Source organism: Pyrus communis, chromosome 15 (genome assembly GCF_041283825.1).
Source record: "Pyrus communis isolate YQ-2024b chromosome 15, ASM4128382v1, whole genome shotgun sequence".
Lineage (NCBI taxonomy): Eukaryota > Viridiplantae > Streptophyta > Magnoliopsida > Rosales > Rosaceae > Pyrus > Pyrus communis.
This window is the reverse complement of record NC_142579.1, coordinates 34,419,097-34,440,574: the sequence shown is the minus strand read 5'-3', so window position 1 is coordinate 34,440,574 and position 21,478 is coordinate 34,419,097. Positions and strand designations below refer to the sequence as shown.

The following is a 21,478-nucleotide window of genomic DNA, read 5'->3' as shown; positions in this document are numbered from 1 at the left end:
ATTAAAATAACGAGTATAACATAAAAACGACGTAATCACGACAAACACAACATACCCACTCCACACCAACCCCCCACAAAATAATTGAGATTAGAGTAATTCCTTACCACTTTATATCCCATTGGTTAATTATAAAATTAAGCATCAATATTTGATATGTATATACTAATGAACAAGTATGGTTTGGTTAAGATATATAACCTCAGTTAGATATATGGTTTTTAAAAAACGACCCATATATAAGTAACTAAAAAAAAAAAAATATATATATATATATATATGTATGTATATATGTATTCAAATTCCATTCAAACTCTGGCCGGTCACTTTAAAGACCCCAAAAGAAGAAAAATAAGAAAAGAAGAACTTCTTGCTAGTCAGTCCATGGATGCCGAAGCTTCACCGTAAGTTACTCGATTGCTTTTTTTTCATCGATCACCTCTATTTTCCAAACTGTATGATGAATATATAATATACACGCAAATATATGTATCCATATATATATATATAACAGTATAATTAATTGTGCAGGTTTGAGAGCAGTGAGACAGTTGCGAGTTTCTTGGCATCGACTCCCTTGCTGATTGAGTCATGGAGGCTATGCAGCGTAGCAAACACCACTCCCGGCGCTGCTTTCGTATCCCATCAAATCGGAGACGTCGGATATTTTGCTTTATCTGGAGAAGAAGATCAATGTTTGAGTTTCAGAAATTTGGTAGCGTTGGAGAACGCCGGCCACGGCCTTTTTCCACCATTATCCAACAACAACAATAATAATCATAATAATATTATTAATGGAGAGGAAGAGGCCGTCATGGTGCATGCAGGGCTGCTCAAGCTCTTCGTGTCTCTGCGCTTCTCCCAAACTTTCCAAGACCAGGTCAGATATATCATCCATTCATCCGTATATTTTTTTCCTTTTAATTATTTTACTCTTATTTATTTATTTTTGGTGTTGATGCTAAGGTAATGTGACTGAATCCTCTTGTTTTGTCATCTTACATATATAGTTGACGTTGTTGTTGTTGCATGCATATCCCTACCTAAGGGTGGAATTTTTTGCCAAATTAAATTGATGTCTAAGAAATCATGAGTTTTAACCAAATTGAATAAGGTTCATTGGTTTAACCGCATGTGTTTATATATATATATAAACTACGTATTAATAGAATTCTCTCGCCAACCAAAAAATAATGAAAATACTATTTAGTTTTCTATCATAACAAAAAAATTACAGGCAGTAACGTAATTTCACAAAACAAAATTTTGTTGTTTTTTGTTTGATCCTCACATACAGATGATTTTAACATCTCTAATTTTTTTTAAATAAACAATAAATAAATAAATAAAACTCTCTCCCTCTCTCACATTCTCTCTCACTCTTTTCCTCTTTCTCCTTCAATTTAAAAATAAAAAATAAAAAATTTCACACACTTTGTATGTGAGCATATACTTGAAACTAGTAAAAAAGGCTTCAAATTTTTGAATTTTAACTAAAAATCATCTATTAACTTTATTTAATAGTTTTAATAGTAAGGATATGAGAGAGAGGAAAAAAAAAAAAAAAAACCCAAACTAAAAGCATGTGAGCACACCACTAGAGGAAATTACAGCCAGCTTGAAAACGAACGCGAAAAGCATACAATGACTGGGCAAGTCAATCCTATGAAGTTTGCTGCTGAATCATGATCCATCTTTTTCTCCTTGTGTGGTTTCCACCGTTTATGTCGTTGCTGTGTCTTGTTTTCCATCACAAATAAAGTAAAAAGTGGAACGAGTTAAAGAGGAAGAGATTTATATAGTTTAGGATGGGAATCTGCATCTGCATATCTGTAAATATTTTGGAATATTATAATTTAGTTATGATCATTTCGCAAGTATATTGGAATCTACAAATGTCAGCTGTGATCATTTTGCAAGAAATTGATAATTTAGTTGTTCTTGTCTGTGTCTTGGAGGAGGGAAAAATGGGTGGAAAGGCTTGGGAATTCCAATAGTTAATGAAATTAAAAATAGTTGCTTATGAAAACGAACGAGGCAATATTTATAAAACTAGATCAAGAAATAGACACTATTTATGAAACTGTATCGATTATTATATACTATTTATGAAACTGGACAAGAACTAGACGCTGTTTATAAAACATGAAATAACATGACCAAGAACTAGGCACTACATATGAAAGTGGACCAAGAACTAGACATTATTTATGAAGCTCGACCAAGAACTAGGCACTATTTATGAAACTATACCAATTTGTATACACTATTTATAAAATAGGACCCAATAACTAGGCACTATTTATGAAAGTGAACCAAAAACTAGACACTATTTATGAATCTGGACCAATAAATAGTGTAGTACCATTGAATTTGAATTTCATAAATAGTATAGTACTGTTCAGTTTCATAAATAATGTTCAGTTTCATAAATAGTGAAGTATTGTTAAGTTTCATAAACAATATAGTACTGTTCAGGCGCAGATCCCATGCGTCAATTTTTTTATATATTAAAATTGTGTCATTTTCATTAAAATTTAAGTTCTTTTGTTCTCTTTATTAAAATTTAAAGATTTTTCATTAAAATTTAAGTTTTTTTTATTAAATAAAGTTATAGCATGATTTTTGGTTAAAATAAACTTCGCCCAAACCCTTTTCAAGCTCCCGTATATATATGAGATTGAACAAGGTTTTGTTTTAACCAAATCAAATTAATTTGAGGCAACTGTGACTAGTTGTAAGAGTTTTTTAGCGTGTTACCAATTACTATATCTATATAATATAATGAAATTGAATAAGGGTCTTGGTTTAACCAAATTAAGTTAATTTCAAGCCAATTGTGACAAGTTGTAAAAGTTTTTTTGGCGTCTATTAAATTAGCACTACTGTACAGTAGTTCACTCTTTCCTCATTAAACCATCTGATCTAGTTAGACCATGCCCATTTGGCCCTGCAAGTGCTTCTGGAAGCGTATAATATAATCAAACCGTTGACTTGGATTATGCAGATGACCTTGACTTAATCCCTAAAAAACGTTTTTTGACCAAGCCCTAAAGCCATCATAAGTGCATGTTAGGTAGCTTAAACCGAGTAAACGGTTTAGGTTAGTTTAAAGGAGTCTTAGATGCTAATTAATTTGTAGGGACAAAGAAGTGTTATTTGGGTGACAAATTAATAGAACGTTTGGGACTTGCAGATCAGTATGAAAGGGTGATTTCTAACTGTCGAAGACTTTGCTTTTTGCTTGGTCATGATCGAGTACAAAAGGGTTTGTATAGCTTTTGAGAAAACCTTTCGGGAGTATAAAGGGGGTGTGAAAAGGAGGAAGTTAAGGAAAGGAAGCTATGATCATATTTGCAGTCATAGAAAGTGAAGAAACTTTAATTTCTCTTTCCCTCTGGATCTTTTGAAACAAATCAAGAACGCTGAATCCTTGATAAAATTTAAAAAATAGAAATCTAGACAATCTTAGAGCATCTATGTTGGTATAGGCAAATTAAGTAGACAAAATTGCACCATACGGAATTCTGTGACATGTTAACTACTCAATCTTCATAAAAAGATTGATCTCTCCAATAGGCTAGGTAAACTAAATAAGCTTTAGAGTGAGTTCTTAATCCGTTGCTTTGTTGCTTTCGAGTCCAAACCTACGTTTGCTTAGTAAGTAAGATTGAGTTGTGCGAAAGGTTAGAAGCCAAAGCCTTCGGTAATAATAAATAGTATAACACACTTGTTTCTTTCTCTTACCCATAAGCTAAGGCATGTTCTTCATGTTACAACTGATAGAAAGCTGATGAATCATCCTGATAATTACGATTACTTACGCAAAATTTGGTGGTTACTTGTCAATACCATTAGAACAAGATTTTACTTATATATAGCCCATTCTCACCAATATTTAACCATTCAATTACCTTTACTAGTGCCCCACTCCAACCCACTGATGTCGATATAATTTTAGGCTTTTTCGCTATGGCCGTGAAGATATATTGATTATATTCCCTCTGCATGCCAACCACTAGACAAGTTAAAAGAATGAGGATACTATTCAGATATTCTTTGTGTGGATTTTTTTTTCGGATTCTCTTTGTGAGGATCTTAAGGATCCTCAAATCGTGTATGTTCATCACATATTATGCAGTTAGAAATTATTTTAAATATTTTTGTTTACAATTAAACATGAACAATACCTGACGAAAACTAATCGCACGATGTACAATGAACGAATACGATGTAAGGATCCGAAGAGGATCCTCATTCAAGTTAAAATTCGATTCGGTTGTCTACATCAAAACTTCTCTTTTAATTAACACATTTTTCGAGTGTGAAAAGATAATTAAGTTCCAACTCGGTAATTAACATTTTGACTTTGGATAATGTTAGGGATACTAGATTTTTTAAATCAAATTTGCAAATCAAATGATATAGTTGTTGATGATTGGATTATTAGTTAAGCGTCGATTAACGTGTTTGCAAATTTAATGATACAAATGTTTGCAAATTTAATGTAAGATTTTGATCTACCTAGTATTACTCTTTCACTTTTTGTTTTGGTTATGAATTGAGAGGGTAATAAATGAAAGATCAGAGATCGAGGAGAGAAAATATGTAGAAATCACAACCCAAACAATTTAAGTTTAAAACAAAAATAAAATAGAAATTAGTGAAATGACATGGCTGCCAAACAAACAATATACATTTTTGGACTCTGAATTGCAGTTGGAGCTTCAGAAACTCAAACCAAACAGTCGTCGATCGATCTCATACTTCTGGGCATACGGCTGGTTGTTTGTTGCAACACAACACTTGCATCATTATATTATAGGAAAACTAACGAAAAGTCCGAAAAAACTTATCTTTTAAAGAAAATTCTTTTTTAAAAGTATAATGAATAGTATCAGAAAAATGTATAAATATAATTTTTTATTAAAAATAAACAGTACTAGAAGTATTTTGTTAAATCTTTTTATTATTATTTGCGTGTCGTCGGCGCATTTTTGTACGTAAGCTAAGTACCTTTGTCAGCACATTTAACCTTTTGCGCAAGAGACGTGTTGACTGCCTAAGGCTTATTGGCTTAGCTTTCGCATAATATATTGCTTTCCCACTTCCACGTCTCTTCCGTCAACAAATTGCCAATCAAACAAACTCCATCTTTCTTCAATTTGATGTTTAAGTTCTTTTTGTTCGCTTAAATTAGAATTTGAAGACTTTTGACAACAACAAAAAAATTAGAGTTTGAAGACTCACTTCTTAGCTCCCTCTCATGTTAACACATATAAATTTGGAAAAGTCTGAATTTCTCTTTAAAATCCGTAATCTAATACTAAAAATTCAAGAATAATATCAACTCTAATTGATTTGAAATTTATTTCTTACTCTATTTTTAAGTTCTCCAGACTCCTTCATTTTCCTATTTTATTAAGCAAAAACGCCCTTAGTGTTGCTGTGATTCTACTGCTAATTGGGGGCAATAAGAGTTTGACCAACCAAATTCAATCTTTCTTTTGTAATTAAGGTAATGATTTGGAGTATGAAAGCATAGAAAAAACCTTAAGTGTGGTAGGCATTATCGGGTAATCGACACTTAAGGATGTGCGCACGACTAGATATCGTATGGCTTTCTTTTGTTTTTTAGGGTTCAAAACAATCAAATAAAATCTTTTTTTTTTTTTTTTTGGGGGAATCATATAAAGCTTGTTAGAAGAAAAAAAAAACATAGGAAAAAGATTACTTTAGTTCAATAAGTCAATGAACATTTCATGTCTTAGCTTAGTCCATCTAGTTATTAAGGCCTTTTCTAAAGAGCAAAGAGAACAAAAGCAAGAGCAGCTTTCCTCCTCGAGGGTAAGATTAGACCAAGTATTTTAAAATTAGTAGCAAAAACCCTTAAAATTACAAATTGTTAGTCCATTCCATTCGTCAAACTATTAAGTTAACTTCTAATGTTTTATGGGCACTCAATATCTAAATCTTCATTTCTTTATATCCATAAATGTTCAACTTGCCAAGTGAGTTATAAAACGCTCTGCTTGTGCCAGATACCCTTAATAATAATACCTGCCAATTGATCTTTGGTCTTCACGAACGGAACGTCAAATGACTCAAATATTATCCATTCTATGTTAAATTTTAACTGCAAATTTGATTAGTAGGGTGTATTGATTAATGTACCATATTGGTCCGCTCACTACAAGTTATAGAATCAAGTGACATAAAAATGCTGCTGATGGTGGTGCAGATGTCGGCCCTAACAGAGAAAAGCAAGTCCATTGTGATCACAGGCCATTCTATAGGAGGAACAACTGCCTCACTCTGTGCTCTCTGGCTCCTTTCTTCCCTCCAATCCGCCTCTTCCACCCTTTCAGTCCTTTGCATTACCTTCGGATCACCATTGCTCGGCAATGCCTGCCTTTCGCGAGCAATCCTCCGAGAAAGATGGGGTGGCAATTTTTTCCACGTAGTTTCCAAGTACGACATCATGCCAAGACTACTCCTTGCTCCAATTGAATCATGCAGCGCTCAAGTACTGCATTTCTTACTACAATGCTTTCAGCACTTTCGAAATCTTGGTGTTCATGTTCAACTGCGCGACGAAGAGAAAGCTGCACTATCCAGCTTCGTGTCAGCTTATTTACGTGCGTCATCATTGCAAGAAGGAGAAGAGAGAGAAAGCAGCAGCAGCATGTCGTATTGTCCATTTGGGAGCTACTTGTTTTGCTCACAAGAGGGCGCTGTGTGTGTGGAGAATGCAGTGTCTGTGATGACAATGATGCATTTGATGTTTATGCCAGCTGAAGCTAACCCAATGTGCTGTATCCAGGATCATCTCAACTACGGAGATTATGTTGACAAGATTTCTTCACAGTTTCTGAAGACAAGCTTCATGCAGCAGGATGAGCTTCCAGAATCAAGCTACGAAGCAGGGGTTGCATTGGCATTACAGTCCTTGGGAATAAATAGCCACGTATGTGTGTTTCGTTTGTGAAATGAACCGAACCTTTTTTCATCCGTTCATCTCATGTGTATATGTTGAATTAATGAATTTCAGGAACCAGCTGCCGCACCTGCGAAAGAGTGCCTAAAGATAGCAAGGCGATTAGGACGTACCCCAAGTTTGAATTGTGCTAATTTAGCTGTTCGGCTCTCCAAGTACACGCCTCACAGAGCTGAAATCGAGTGGTACATGGCATCCTGCGACGAGTCTGGTGAGCAACTGGGGTACTATGACGCCTTCAAGCATAGGGGCTCCTCAAAAAAGGGTAACAGGGTCAACATGAACCGCCTCATGCTTGCTGCATTTTGGGATGGGGTGATAAAAATGATGGAGACAAATGAGCTGCCTCACGATTTTCACAGGCGAGCAAAATGGGTAAATGCATCCCAGTTTTACATGCTCCTCGTTGAGCCATTGGACATCGCGGAGTACTATAGAACTGGTATGCACCATGTCAAGGGTCATTACTTGGCGCATGGAAGAGAGAGGAGGTTTGAAATATTCGACAGATGGTGGAAGGACAGAAGCATCAACGATCAGAAGCAAAGTAGAAGCAGAAGCAAGTTTGCAGGTTTGACTCAGGATTCGTGCTTCTGGGCAAAGGTGGAGGAAGCTAGGGAATGGCTTACTAATTTTAGAAGTGAGACTGATACAAGGAAGCTACATTCTCTGTGGGAAAGTATCAATAACTTCGACAGCTATGCAGCCGGTTTGGTCCAGAGAAAGGAGGTCTCTAAAGACGTTATGGCAAAGAACTCAAGCTACATGAAATGGCTGCAAGAGTTGGCAGATCTGAGATCGCAGGTACGTCACGTCCAGCTTCAAATTCCAAAGTCTTAGAGATGGGTCTTATTTACTTCCCTAGTTTGCATTCTGGAAGGCTATGCAATGCATATGCATAGATGTTTAAACTTTAAAATTTGTGCTTTAAGTCTTTAATTTTGTACTAGACTTTGTCAACTTCGTCCTAATTATGGCATAAATTTGTCTGATATGTATATACAATCTGTGCGCAAGTGTTCGCGCGCGCGCGTGTAAATTACCTTTCCGTTATCAGTTTCAATGTTTCTAACAGGTCCTTTGAACCATTTCCTTGCATCCAACATCCACCATAGCATTATTAGCCCCAATCCCACACTCAAAGCAGCAGGTGCATAGTCGAATGTATTCCAGGTAACTGGGTAGAAAGTCGGGAGGAGGAGAAGAAGGGAAGACCGAACAGGTATAACAAATCCACAGGAAGGCAACCAAGCAAATTGGCCTTCTTGCTTTCCCCAAAAAAAATCGTCCATCTTTCAAGTTGCTCGCCGGCATTACCAATCTCGCAAAGATTGGAACTGCATACCTCCTACCCATCTAATTCCATGTACATGTCAAAGTTTTGGCGGTGACGACTAGATTGACTCTCAAAATTGGAAGTCCGAGGAGAATGCAGATATTCAGTCTCTGTAGCTAAAAGTTGCAGTTTGGATGTTCACCGATTAGTCATACTCATTCAAACAGATGATATATTTGTTAAGAAGTTTTTCTTTTCCCTCGTGCTCAATCATTCAAATTCGGGCTATCGGCTATGAAGAGCCACACCAAACAGTTTTACTTCCCCTGAAAGAACAAATCAAATCCACTTTGCAAAAGTTGTAGTACAATGAAACAGTCGGGCAATATCGTTCTATTCGTTCTAGTTTTCACTGTCAAGGAAACAAATCAATAAGCTCACAGCAGATACCTCTTTCAAATTCTCAATAAAATTGGATATATCGGTTGTGTTTCCTGCTACATTCTTGTATAGCAATTAGCAATGAAAATATGATAAAACTGTAATATGACAAAGTAGCAAGTTCTCTCCTCTCTTTCCGGTTGAAATATAAAAATTCAAAATTTCAGTTGCACTGTACTTCAACTGCAAGCTTCTTTGGTTCACTCAGACACGAACCCTTATTAAAATTTTCTTCTGTTAATTCTACGTCGCATTGGTTCTTATTTAAGCAGACCTGCAATAAGTAGAAAGCATGTTAGGAAACTGACAGTAAAGACTCAAGTCGTATAAATGCCGATAATTATATTACATGAGATTATGTAAGGTAACGGTGGATCCAGTAATGTTCAAAAGGGAACTAAAAAAACCGAACTATTTATGGACAACGAAGAACACCTAAATTTAAGGTCCAAATGACATGAATTGAATTAAAGAAATACGACTTTTGTATACTAGGTAAGGTTAAAGTTGAAGAAACACTATCTAAAGCTGGTTGGGGTGGGCTAACTGTCAAAAACCTCTAAATTATATGCTATCAAAATGTAATCAAACTTGCTGACAAGTTTTGAATTAAAGATAGTTTGTAAAAATGTTAGCAAGCGTGCTGACAAGCTTACTGGAATAGGAAATCCTCCCCAACAATGACAACAAATACTCAATTGGACACATCTATAATTCCAGTTGAACTCACATAAAGGGGAGTTGGATGTGCTTACCTTTTCGACCACAGAAATGGAGTTAGGGTCATGGCAGTTGCCCTGTGTATAGGACCCACAGGCGCCTGTAGGATTCCCGAAGCTGGCAAATTTTACACTTGAAATATGTGTATCCTCGGGGCAACCTAAATGGATGGTTGCAACGGTTTTGTTACTTCCACTTCCATCATTCCAAGATTCAAGGTCAATAGAGGGGTAATTCTCTGCTACAAGAGCGCACACACCGGTGATTTTCCGCCTTGAGAACTCAATTTTGGATGGATCTCCACCTTTCTCCTCGAATATCACCAGTACGTTTCCAGATTGCTTGAACCAAGACCGTGGAACATGGTACCTGGTCCAGAAACAGTAAGAGGTGAGTTTTTCATGGTGACAAACAATAGAGATGTCAGTTTGCATCATGCAGTTTCGTCTCATTAATTTTAGAAGAAAAGAACTGAGAACACCATGAAGATCGAAGTTCATTACTGTAAAATATTTCGTGAATTGACAACATAAAAAAGTACAAACTTGTTGACAAGGGGAAACAGAGCATGATACTTGTATTTTGTGGGTTCGTATCTACACATCGAAGTGAAGTCTCTAAACCATAAACACCATAGTTATGTTTTTTTTGGAAAGAAAAATGGCATTGAAAATTTGCGAAAGGATTCCAAGGCCTATGTTCTGATACATACACATGTACGTATATACAACCTTGCTTATGTGTGTGTATTCATGCCTGTGCTTGATGGTCATCGTATCCTGGTAACAGCGTAAAAGCTTTTTCATACATTAGTTCAAATACATAATTCTCGAGTTCTGAGCTTCTCCTTTTTCTCATTTTAAGATCTGATAAAGGTCATGGAACATTTATCTACATCTGTCTGGTGTAAAAATATTTTGGCAGCAATTGAAACAGATTCAAAAAATAATTGTCTTCCAAAGACAAAAGGTGTAATGATTTTTTTCCAATGTTATATTACCATCTTTGCGTTGGTTCTCCACACCCTGTATTGCATTTGTCTGGATCGAATTTGCCTCTGTAATTGCATTCTTTAACACATCCATGTAAAGGGCCCTTCCTAGGCCAGTATCTTCCAATCTCTTCTCCATTTAACCAAGCTAGACCTTTTCCCATGCGAATCATATCCAAACCAACAGGATCATCACCCGGTGGAGGGTCCACAATAACCTGCAATATTTCAAGTAACTGATTATTCTCTATTACCTCCAGTAAACAGCTGTGTTCAAACCAAGTAATTGGTTATCGTCATACATAAGAGATGTCGGGTAATCCCAGTGCTCACCTTATACCATGTCAAAGGCTGTTCCTTTGGAGGTTCTGAGGCTGAAATCCAATTTACATTACCGAAACCTTCTTCCTTGTCAAGACCTTGATGCTCCCCTTCCAATCCGATCTGGAAATGGAAGAAAGAAATTAAGGTAAGTCAGTTAAAAATTTAAAAGGGGAAACTTGATTTAAGTCCAATTTTTTGAGCCAATAGTAAGAATAGTCCAGTTTATTTAAATAAGTCCAATTTATTATATTTAATTTTTTAATTATCAATAGTTATCTGTTCAATGATAAGATTTATTAAAAAAAATCAAAAATTTTCCCAATTATCTCTTTGATTATTTTTTTTTTTTTTTTTTTTTTGTTATTTCTCGTTCTTCCTTCTGCTTTAAACCCTATTTATAGATTTTATTTTTAATTTTTATAATCAACCTATGTCATAGGTTAATTATATTTATCTACCTATATGATAGATTCTTTTTTTTTTATATATTTTTTATAATCAACCTATCACAGATTAATGTGTCTTACTTGTAGGTATGTTATGTTTTTTCTACCTTTTAATTAGGTTTCATATCTCACGTATAATACACATTCATATATTTGTTACTTGAGTTAGGGTAGAATGTTTTGCAAATAAATTTATGTTAGTATATTAGTTTTTTTGTTATAAGATATTAATTATATTTTTTGGAGTTGGAAAATGCATAATATTAGAAGATTTTAATTGATTTTTAATATTTGTAGAAAATATAAAATGAGTATAAAAGAAATAAAAACATATAATTAGATAATTGGACTCACTCCTAAAAACACTGTATGTTTTTGGACCTGGATCTAAAAACCCCAATTTAAAATGGGCTGCAACCACGTTTTAGACCCTTGTAAGATATTAACAGGTTGCAGTTTATGCTGTGTTCGCTCCAATTAAAGAAGTAAAAAGACAATAACACAAGATATAAAAAGGGAGAAAATACCTTGTAGGTCCAATTATACGCTGACAAATCTATTGTCCCATTGTTGAATCCCTGAATCTTGACACTAGTTAGCCCTGCCCCTACCCATTCATAAAATGATCCTGCGTTCTAAAAGCATGAAGAAAAGATCAATAAGCTGTTGAAAATGTTGGAAACAAGGTACATAGATGGTTGGTAAGGAGCCAACTAGTTTCAACCAGTACACTCAACACAGAAACCTGTATTGATGTTCATTCGGCGAAAAAAGATCATATTATGGAGGCCCATCCATCAATGTGGTCCAATGTATGAAATGTCTTTTTTCCCTTTAGGTTTTCCATGTAAGATAGCAGTACATGAAAAAATCATTTATCCATGTGATTACCATCACGATCATATCAATGTTTATCAACACCATGTGTCTGTATATTTGACAACAATTAGACGAATAAATAGTTGCGGATTTTGCAGGGATGACTCTTGAAGAAAATCCTACAAAATGTTCTCCAATTTGAAAGATTTTTTGTTACATTGATTTTTGAAAGGGACCTAAAAAGGAGATGCCTTGGACTATTGAACCGCATTGTAAGCGAGCTCCTCAAAGAGGACTCCTCGTCAGAAGCTCCAATTCAAAAATTATTAAGTTAACAAAATAACCGGAGTTGCAGTCATATATTCAAATAATACACCTGTGTATACTCGTAGTTGTTTTCCGTGGTGCACCAGATGAAAGTGGTTTACACTACAGTCTCAACTGACAGTTAACATTGAATAAATCATGGAAATTAGACACGACAGGAGACAACTATACCTGCAGACCAACTGTCATGCTTAGTAGAGCAATATCATTCTTCCCCTCCTTCAGAGAGATGGGAGCTTTTAATTTGAAGGGGAAGTGCGTGCCATTTCCAGCTGCACTAGCTGAACATCAAGCATATAAGACATTTATTAGCAAGAGGTTGTCCAAAAAGGATTTAGAATTAAATGACTCCGGCTGTGGGGTTTAGTAAATTAACACTGTCAACAAATAACAAAATTAACTAGAACGTCAACTAATCATGGAGGTAACCAGAACAATGCACCAGAATATGTAGAATACTGGATGGCAGTAATGTAGCACCTGCAAATGAGATAGACATGCACCAAAAACTGCTTCATAAATCTAATCGCACAGATCTGTTTTCAACAGTCTATACTTTGTAAGGGTGTAGTTAAGGATGGAGCATCTAATTAAACATAAATTGGTAAATGGATGGAGATGCTTAGGGTTCTTTGAAAAGCAATGGTTTTAATATCAGAGGTGGGAGTTTCATATTCCCACCATGAATATCCCACCCCACCCCCAAAATGTGATAGACTAGGCCAAACACGGGGCTCAGACATGTGGCCAAATGGGGCCTGACCTCTTAATAACCGTTTATAGTTGGAGCATCCAACCCAGAACCAACTGCCAAAGGCGGGAGACCCAGGAGCTTATTTACTGAAATGAAACACTTAGAATAACCTATGTAAGATTGTTATATCCTCAACAATAACTTCTGTCTCAATTTATGAGACGTCTTCATGAAATAAGAAAAAGTCACAAACTTCTGCCTCAATTCAGCCACAAATTATTTTTACAAGCATAAGCGTACCATCAAAATACCTAGTCCTGCAGATCAGGTATGACTTAAACAGAAAAAGAAGCAAGTCCATAGAAGCTTTCATTTTGAAATTGACCATAAGTCATTTAGACAAGAAAAATAACCTTGGAGCTCTTGATTCACAAAAGCATGGACAGCATGACCCTTTGATTCAATTAGAAGAACTGGCGAGCTTCCCTTCTTTAAGAACTCTTCATTTTCACCGACCAATATGCTGCCATTAAAAGAATCATATGAGTCAAAGAAATTACTTGATTCAGAAAATCCTAGAGAAAATGACTTTAGATGGTAAACTATGCCGTTATTTTTTTCCGAATGAGCAGAGACAAACCTTGTTGTATACCAAAGATAGTCCGTCGTAAATTTTGTTGTGTTAATGTGATCTACCAAGCCACTTTTTACAAAGTCCGCTTCACCCCAAATCCCAGCTTTCTCCACAAATACATCCCATTTCAGATCTTTCAAGCTTTTATCTGCTGATCCCACTGATAGCTGCAAACTCTCAGGTAACATTTCAACTACAGAGCTCTGGGATCCAACCTATTGGAAAATTTCAAGTTGAATTGTAAACCCTAATTCAAAGCTAAAGTGATAAAAAAAATTCAGGAAAGTTAGAGGGGCATATGTCATGACTATTTATTTGTGAATCACTTGTAAAGAGCGCAGAAATCAAGGGAATATTTCTTGATAAGGTAATGTAGATCGTTGGTCTTAGTACAATATGTCATCACTATTCCATCAGCAGTTATTCACATATCATTTCTCGAGGACTCATAAATCAATGGAATATTTCTTGATAAGGTAGATATCAGTACAAGAGAGTTTTATTTCAAACTCTCTACCGTCATTTATGCCATAAATTGTAGAGCATGCCAGCTTACTAGTCTATCATGTAAACAGTAAACCAGACCGGTTAGAGAACAATTTGCAATGTTTAGGGCCACTCCCAAGAACGACAATATATCATTTTCATATCATTTCCATCTGCATACTGTTTCATTGTTCTATTGTTTCCTTTCTATATATTCTCTATGTATGCGCTCGCGCGTGGACACACACATACTGTTTCATTGTTTCAGTTTTTCCTCTCCATGAATGGGAGCACACATATGTAGACATTTAAAGCGAGCATCTAGGGAGTGGTCTCCATTTTCTAGAAAAGCAGAAATATCTTTGCATTATAGTTGAATGATCTGAACTGTCTGTTTTTCAAATCTCTGTTTAAGGGTCATCATGATGGTAATAAAATGATTATATATCTTCATATTTGGCTGATTTCTTGACAAGGATGAACCTTGAATGGAGATTTAATAGTTAGACGGTTCGGATCATTTTACGAGGATGATAAGTTCGTGATACAGGACAGCATAAACACTAAGATCTAAATGTAAAAATTAAAGTGACCTCCATTTAAACCACCTGACTTGAAGTTTGAACAACATCCTGTATGTCTAAGATCTAAATTGTATCTCTACATATAGAGATACATGTGATACATGCATGTATCATTGAATACAAGATGAGCTAAACATACAAACTTTTAAAACTAAGTTACCTTGATAGAATGCAGGCATCAGAAACTTAAAAAGTTACCTTTGCTGTATTAAACACTACATTCTTGCAGTCTGGCAGTATGCTAACCGACCATGCTGGAAGATGATATGACATGTTTCGAAATTCTACCGTCTTGTCATTTTTGTCATCCATGTTCGCTATAAAGGCAGCACATGCTCCAGAAGAGTTGGTGAAGACATCAGCCTACAACATAGGATACTGTTCAGTAATGGTTCCCCACAGTCAAGCAGATTAAAAGCATAAACAGGCGGAACTAGAGATTAAAACTTCCAGTAAAAAATTATATGCGGAAATGAGATGGTACTGCATATATTTAGGTTTAACAGATCCACTTACAAGAACCATATAGCAATTCTTGCATATGTCAGTATCAGAATATCAAATTAATTCGAACATATCTAATGATCTTGAAGATGAAGTCGGTCAAATATCAAGCTTTAAACATGTTTTAGTGCCGAGGACAATAACCTGAATTACATACACCGAGCTTATAACTAGTTTTAACTTTCATTTGATAACTAAATTTATATACAAAAAAAAATGATTAATATCTAGCAAAGATGTAGTCAAATACTACGATAAAATATACCTCTAGGGAAGGACCCAGTGATACATTAGTTGGCTGACTGTTGAGCATAATATGCTCACATAACTTGATGGCTCTGTGAAGTTGCTTAAGGTGTCCCCATTTTGGAAGCCTAGGTAATCCATATTCATCAATTGGTGCCTCATAATCATAACTTGTGGTAATGAATGGCCCACCTGAAGTTCGACCAAAATTTGTTCCTCCATGATACTAAACCACGAAAAGAAAAGAAATGATAAAGCCAAAATTAACACCATTGATAATTATGTCAAAAACCATAATGCCAACAAGAAGATAGTAATTATGTACAAAATTGACATGGAATGTGATATTAGATGCAACAAAATGAAGTACCATATAGTAATTGTGTACGCTTCCGCCTTTTTGGAAAAAGCGAGCTACAGAAAAAGCAATATCTTCAGCTGGCCGGTGAGGATTCCAGCCCCCAAATGTTTTAAACCTGAAATGGATAGAGATTGATCCAAGCACATAAGATGAAATTTTGATTCCCAAAGAAAGAATATTAGAAGCATCATTGATTCATTGGCCTTTTGGGATGGGAGCTGAATTGTATTTGGTTTTCAAAGCGCCATAGTTTCATGAAGACAACTTATGATGAGGAAACCATAACAGAAAAACTGCGCAGTATAGTAATAGAAACATGAACAGAGAGACAGGTGAAATACTACATTACCAGCCAGGCCAATTCTCTGTCCAAATTTTAGGTTTGTTCTGGTAGATAGGCGTAAACTGGTCACAGTAGAAGGAGTTACAAGTATTTATCTGGAAAAGAAACATGGGATTGGTAATCAGTTATAGTCTATAACAATATAGACCGGTCACAAACAAGTAACCATTTAATTCTGCCGGGGATCATAATGGGGTTTTATTTTGCGATACAAAACATGGCTAAGTAGATTTGCCAAATAAAACTTGTACATGTAATAGATAAGGTGAACAAATGAGCATTTTCAGGTTTTATATCGTTTTGACATAAAAAGAATACTTCATTTGAGAAATTGCAGTACAAAACTTTGATGAAAAAAGTCAGAAATAGACCTTAAATCTCACAAACACATTTAAGGAAAACATCATTTGTTTACACGTGCAGGACGAATACTGTCCCGATTCCATAAGTAAAAACAAAAACTTTTTAATCTCACAAAATCATTTTTACTTTATTTCAAACATAATACACAGAATGTGGATTCAGTTAATTGTATATTTACATTTGATAATTGTAAATAAACAGAAATTCTCTACGGTATGATAAGTGATAAACCGTTCAAGACCCTTACCACAGACTCTGGAGCATCAAATTGTTGGCACATTATCCAAGGGACACCTATATTCTGAGAAACAGCCATACTAGCAGCCCACATAGCATATTGTTTACCCCCTTCTCCATAATCCTTTTCATAGTATCCATATTCATTTTCTACCTGCAACCCACAATGCACCATTCTATGAATCTTAACATCTGCTCAACGACATACATAAATGAGATTTGAAGCAAATTCCCAACAAACAAGATGCAAAACTAAAGCTGGAGCAAAATCCCAAACCCTGCAATTGATTTACTTGATCAAAAAAATTAGTTGTGGGTTCTGAAAGACTAAAAATTCATGACTGAAACCAAAGTTAACAATGAATAGTTAACCAAATAGTGTAACTCTACGTAATCATACTCTACGGGTATTTCTCATATCAAATCTACTAGACACGAGAGATGTGTCTCAGAAATCTACTTTCAAGCACCCATATCCTTTAACTCTGGGAAATTACTTTCAAATACTAGTATCCCTTAACATAAGACACAATCACATACACAAACAATAGTCAAGAACTTCAATCTGTTTGGGATAATGCATACCATACTAGTAAGAAAACCAAAAATGTAGTCATGTTCCCTCATCAATTCATGTTCCCTCATCCTTATATTATTTAATAAAATTCTGTTTCCAATCACAGAAGTGAAATGTTGAAATCGAGAACCACTTCCAATCACACGATGTGATGATTCAGGGAACTAGAATGAATACACAATGTCACCAAGCTTAGTTAAAGGCTAATCTAGGAAAAAAAGCAAATCAGAACAAATAAGATCGATACACCAGGGTTTTGAAATTTGACCTAGAGGACCCATTTTAATAGAAGGGAACAAGGTTCATGAAACATATATTTCTTTCCTCCTCCTTTCGACATCTCCGGTGCATTTTCTAGAGTAGAAATGTAAGATTCTGGCATTGAAATATTTTCTCCACTGTTCTTATCTCTCAAGGAGGATAAATATACAGATATAAAGTATTGGTGCTGTGTAATTTCACAAAATCAGGACAGTTGATTGACTATCACCAGATGGTTCGGGAAGAAAAGAGATTGACTAGCACTCTCAAAGTCAAAGATGCTTGCCTGGGCCAAGATAATAGGACCCCCTTGCGATGCAAAAAACTTCTCCTGTTTCATTAGGTCAACTATGAATGTTGTGAACTTCTGCATGTGATACTGAAACCCCAGCAAGTTTAAAAAAGAAAATGAATCAGTTAGAGACATGTAATTAATTAATTAATCAAGTAAGCGTAAATTGAAAAATAATGGCAACACAATGGCCTAGTCATTGAGGCGAACAAGAAAGTAATAACAAAATGAATTCACTATCAAAGTTTATCACAAGATGACATGGAAGTATGAATATTCCTTTCAACCAAAAGAGAATGAATATTCTTGGAACATCATCTGCAAAGATATGTAACCTAGGGTTAAACAATTTGACTCCCATACCTTAAAAGGCTTATTTTCAGTCCGAAACACAGTGCCAGGCACATAATGCAACCAAACAGGTATCCCTCTGTATTTACAAACGTGTTTTAGGAGTTGTCAGACAATAATTCAAGTCAGTAAAAAAAAAAAAAAAAAAAAAAAAGAACAATCAACGACTACGATATTAAATGGAGATATGCAGCAAAGAGCCAATATTAACCTAGTCTCCGGTAGAAACTATATTACAACGAAAATAGAATGACATACCCAAAGTACCATTCGGCCGCAACAAATGGGCCAATTCGAAGAATCAAATGCATCCCAGCCTGCTCGACGATTTTGACAAACTTTACCAGATCATATCGTCCCCCAAAATAATACTGAAAATCCCAAATAAGAAAAAGGAAAAAGTGCAAATCAGTTTACTGTATACACAATCATAAGTAGCACTTAAGCACAATGTCCATAATCAAAGAGCCATTTGATTTGAAAGTGGACTCACATTGCCTGGAGATGGTTCATGGCCATTCCAAAACACATACGTCTCAATCACATCCACCCCTCCTTCTTTCGCCGTTTGAACTAGCTTCGGCCACATCTGCAAACAGGCACACAAACCGCAATCATGATTTAAACCAAATAACAATGCAGCTAGTGTTAAAGTTTCGGAGAGACGGGCCACGGCCCACCACTATCGCATCAACAGATCGAAAGTAACCAACAACAAAAAATCACAAGCATCCAAAATTCTAAATCAAATAACCAAACAAAATTAAAACGGATATGGCTCAAAGTCAGAGGTCTACTATCCAATCGAACACTAAACTGCCAAGTAAAATGCAAAAGCTACCAACTTTTCAGCGTGACTATGATTTGAAAGGAAAGAGTAAAGTGGGTTTTGAATTAAATTTGAGAAATGAGAAGTGAAGTGGATTGGTTTAGTTACCTCAGGGACGCTGCGAGGGTAGTGAATGGCAGCAGAGATGAGGAGCTTCCGCTGGCCATCGATGATCAGAGACCGGCTGTCGTAGCTCACATTGCGCGCCGCAGCCGTTGCCAATAGCGCGATTGCCCAACACGGTAACAGCAAAAGCAGCAGCAATGGCGGCAGCGGCTTCATCTTCTCCTTAGTTCTTGGTTCTTAGTTCTTGCTCAGCGCAACGCTAGCTTAATAATGATAGCTTGATACGAGCTCACTCATTGGCCTTTGGGAACATGGTTGGTTGGCAGAGAGAGAGAGAGAGAGAACAGAGCATGTGAACTTGTGTAATCTATTTTGGCGAATAGTTGAGGGTTTTCTAGCTCAGCAATCTGAGTAGGACAGAAACTGCCGAATACTGTCCAATGGGTAGTGAGAGAAAGAGGACACGAGGTTTCAACGTGACTGGTACATTACGTGTTATTATACAAATAATAAGATATGTGTGCTAAAAAGTTAATAACTTAAAAAATAAAATTTTTCACCACTCTTATTAACGCACGTGATATAGCATTTGTGTTCTCGTTACTACTAAAAATTTCTCTTTTTGGGGTTTTAGGGAAAAGAAGTCGGTGGATCTCACGACTTTCCCGTACAAGATTTTGTCTACAAAGATTTTCAAGCGATGTCGGAGTCATGAGTCATCCTATTCCTATCTCTCTCCTTAAGCATCGCGTATGCCAATCATAGGAAATAACTTAATAGAATTTAATATTACAAGTTAAGACACGTGTACACGACTACACGTAAATAGTAAATACTTGGGTTTAATAGGAATTAATCTTACTAGATAAGACACGTGTACATGTTAAATACTTAAGTTTATATATGTTAAATACTTTGGTTTAATAGGAATTAATATTACTAGGTAAGACATGTGTGCATGTTAAATATTGGGTTTAAAAGGAATTAATGTTACAAGGTAAGACACGTGTATATGTTAAATACTTGGGTTTAATAGGAATTAATATTAATAAATAAGACACATGTAGATGATAAATTCTTGGGTTTAATATGAATTAACCTTACAAGATACGACATGCATACACGTTAAATACTTGGGTTTATTCAAAATTAATCTTACTAGGTAAAACACGTGTAAACGATAAATATTGAGGTTTAATAGGAATTAATCTTACTATGTAAGTCTGGTAAGACACGTGTACACGATAAATACTTGGGTTTAATAGGAATTAATCTTACTAGGTAAGACACGTGTACATGTTAAATACTTGGGTTTAATAGGAATTAATCTTACTAGATAAGACCCATGTAGATGATAAATTCTTGGGTTTAATATGAATTAACCTTACAAGGTAAGACATGCATACATGTTAAATACTTGGGTTTATTCAGAATTAATCTTACTAGGTAAAACATGTGTACACGATAAATACTGAGGTTTAATAGGAATTAATCTTACTTGGTAAGTCTGGTAAGACACTACACTATAAATACTTGGGTCTAATAGGAATTAATCTTGCTAGGTAAGACACGTGTACATGTTAAATACTTGGGTTTAATAGGAATTAATATTACAAGATAAGAAACGTATACAAGGTTGTACATGTTTTCAAAAGAGCGTTATTTTGTGTAATTAATCACTCGAAATCAAGTGGTATAAACACAAAATAAAACGTACAAACATCTAATTACACGAATTAACGAAAATGAATAAATATTCTCAATGCATTTAATTAAGTAGGTGTTCATAACTTTAGTTAACGCAAAGGAACAAAATCCTACTTCTTTCTCAATTTCATTTTGCACTTCCTACTTCTTTCTCAATTTCATTTTGCACTTGTCTAACTCACAGCGTCCCGTCAAACTCACTCTTTCTCATGCTTCCCAATCGTGTACTCCAATCAACCTCCACCGATTCCACATCTGTCTCCAACTCGCACGTTAATTAATTTTTGATGTAATTTCTTTTCATAAGATTATCGGTTGATTCCTTTTTTTGAATCCGGATTCTCTTTGTGAGGGTGAATTCGTGAATCGTGTTCCTTCATCGTATACTGTACGATCAGAAATCATTTTAAGTATTTTTATTTAAAATTAAATACAAACAGTACTTGACAAAAACTAACCTCATAATGTACGATAAACAGACACGATTCACAGATTCCAAAGATCCTCACCAAAAGGATCCTGATCTTGTTGGCTTTTTTCTACCCTCTTCTGGTCAAACTGCAACTTTGTAATTTCAAAGTCAATTACCCGGAAATGGATCT

General features: G+C 35.4%; 2 protein-coding genes across 6 annotated transcripts; one reads left to right on the top strand and one right to left on the bottom strand.

Moving 5' to 3' along the window:
• Positions 1 to 256: 256 nt before the first annotated feature.
• Positions 257 to 8,880, top strand: PAD4 (alpha/beta-Hydrolases superfamily protein). Of its 5 annotated transcripts, none has more exons than XR_015956654.1 (6): positions 257 to 404; positions 532 to 880; positions 6,242 to 6,967; positions 7,052 to 7,801; positions 8,113 to 8,219; positions 8,377 to 8,880. XR_015956654.1 is itself a non-coding variant. In XM_088685678.1 (5 exons), the coding sequence occupies exons 1-5, from the start codon at positions 280 to 282 to the stop codon at positions 8,119 to 8,121; spliced, it is 1,959 nt and encodes a 652-aa protein (XP_088541804.1). In that variant the 5' UTR covers positions 257 to 279; the 3' UTR covers positions 8,122 to 8,880. The 5 variants fall into 5 exon arrangements, 3 of the variants coding, with proteins under 3 accessions (XP_088541804.1, XP_088541803.1, XP_068332426.2); XR_015956653.1 differs by having other exon boundaries at positions 8,073 to 8,219; positions 8,377 to 8,842; XM_088685678.1 differs by having other exon boundaries at positions 8,113 to 8,880.
• Positions 8,721 to 19,615, bottom strand: BGAL10 (beta-galactosidase 10). Its single transcript, XM_068476313.2, has 18 exons — positions 19,212 to 19,615; positions 18,768 to 18,863; positions 18,533 to 18,645; positions 18,287 to 18,353; positions 17,918 to 18,010; positions 16,804 to 16,947; positions 16,200 to 16,288; positions 15,860 to 15,965; positions 15,509 to 15,715; positions 14,938 to 15,102; positions 13,676 to 13,884; positions 13,449 to 13,558; positions 12,513 to 12,622; positions 11,723 to 11,830; positions 10,759 to 10,869; positions 10,435 to 10,643; positions 9,470 to 9,803; positions 8,721 to 8,988 (listed from the first exon to the last, which is right to left on the bottom strand). The coding sequence occupies exons 1-18, from the start codon at positions 19,383 to 19,385 to the stop codon at positions 8,878 to 8,880; spliced, it is 2,556 nt and encodes an 851-aa protein (XP_068332414.2). The 5' UTR covers positions 19,386 to 19,615; the 3' UTR covers positions 8,721 to 8,877.
• Between the last annotated feature and the right edge of the window lie 1,863 nt (positions 19,616 to 21,478).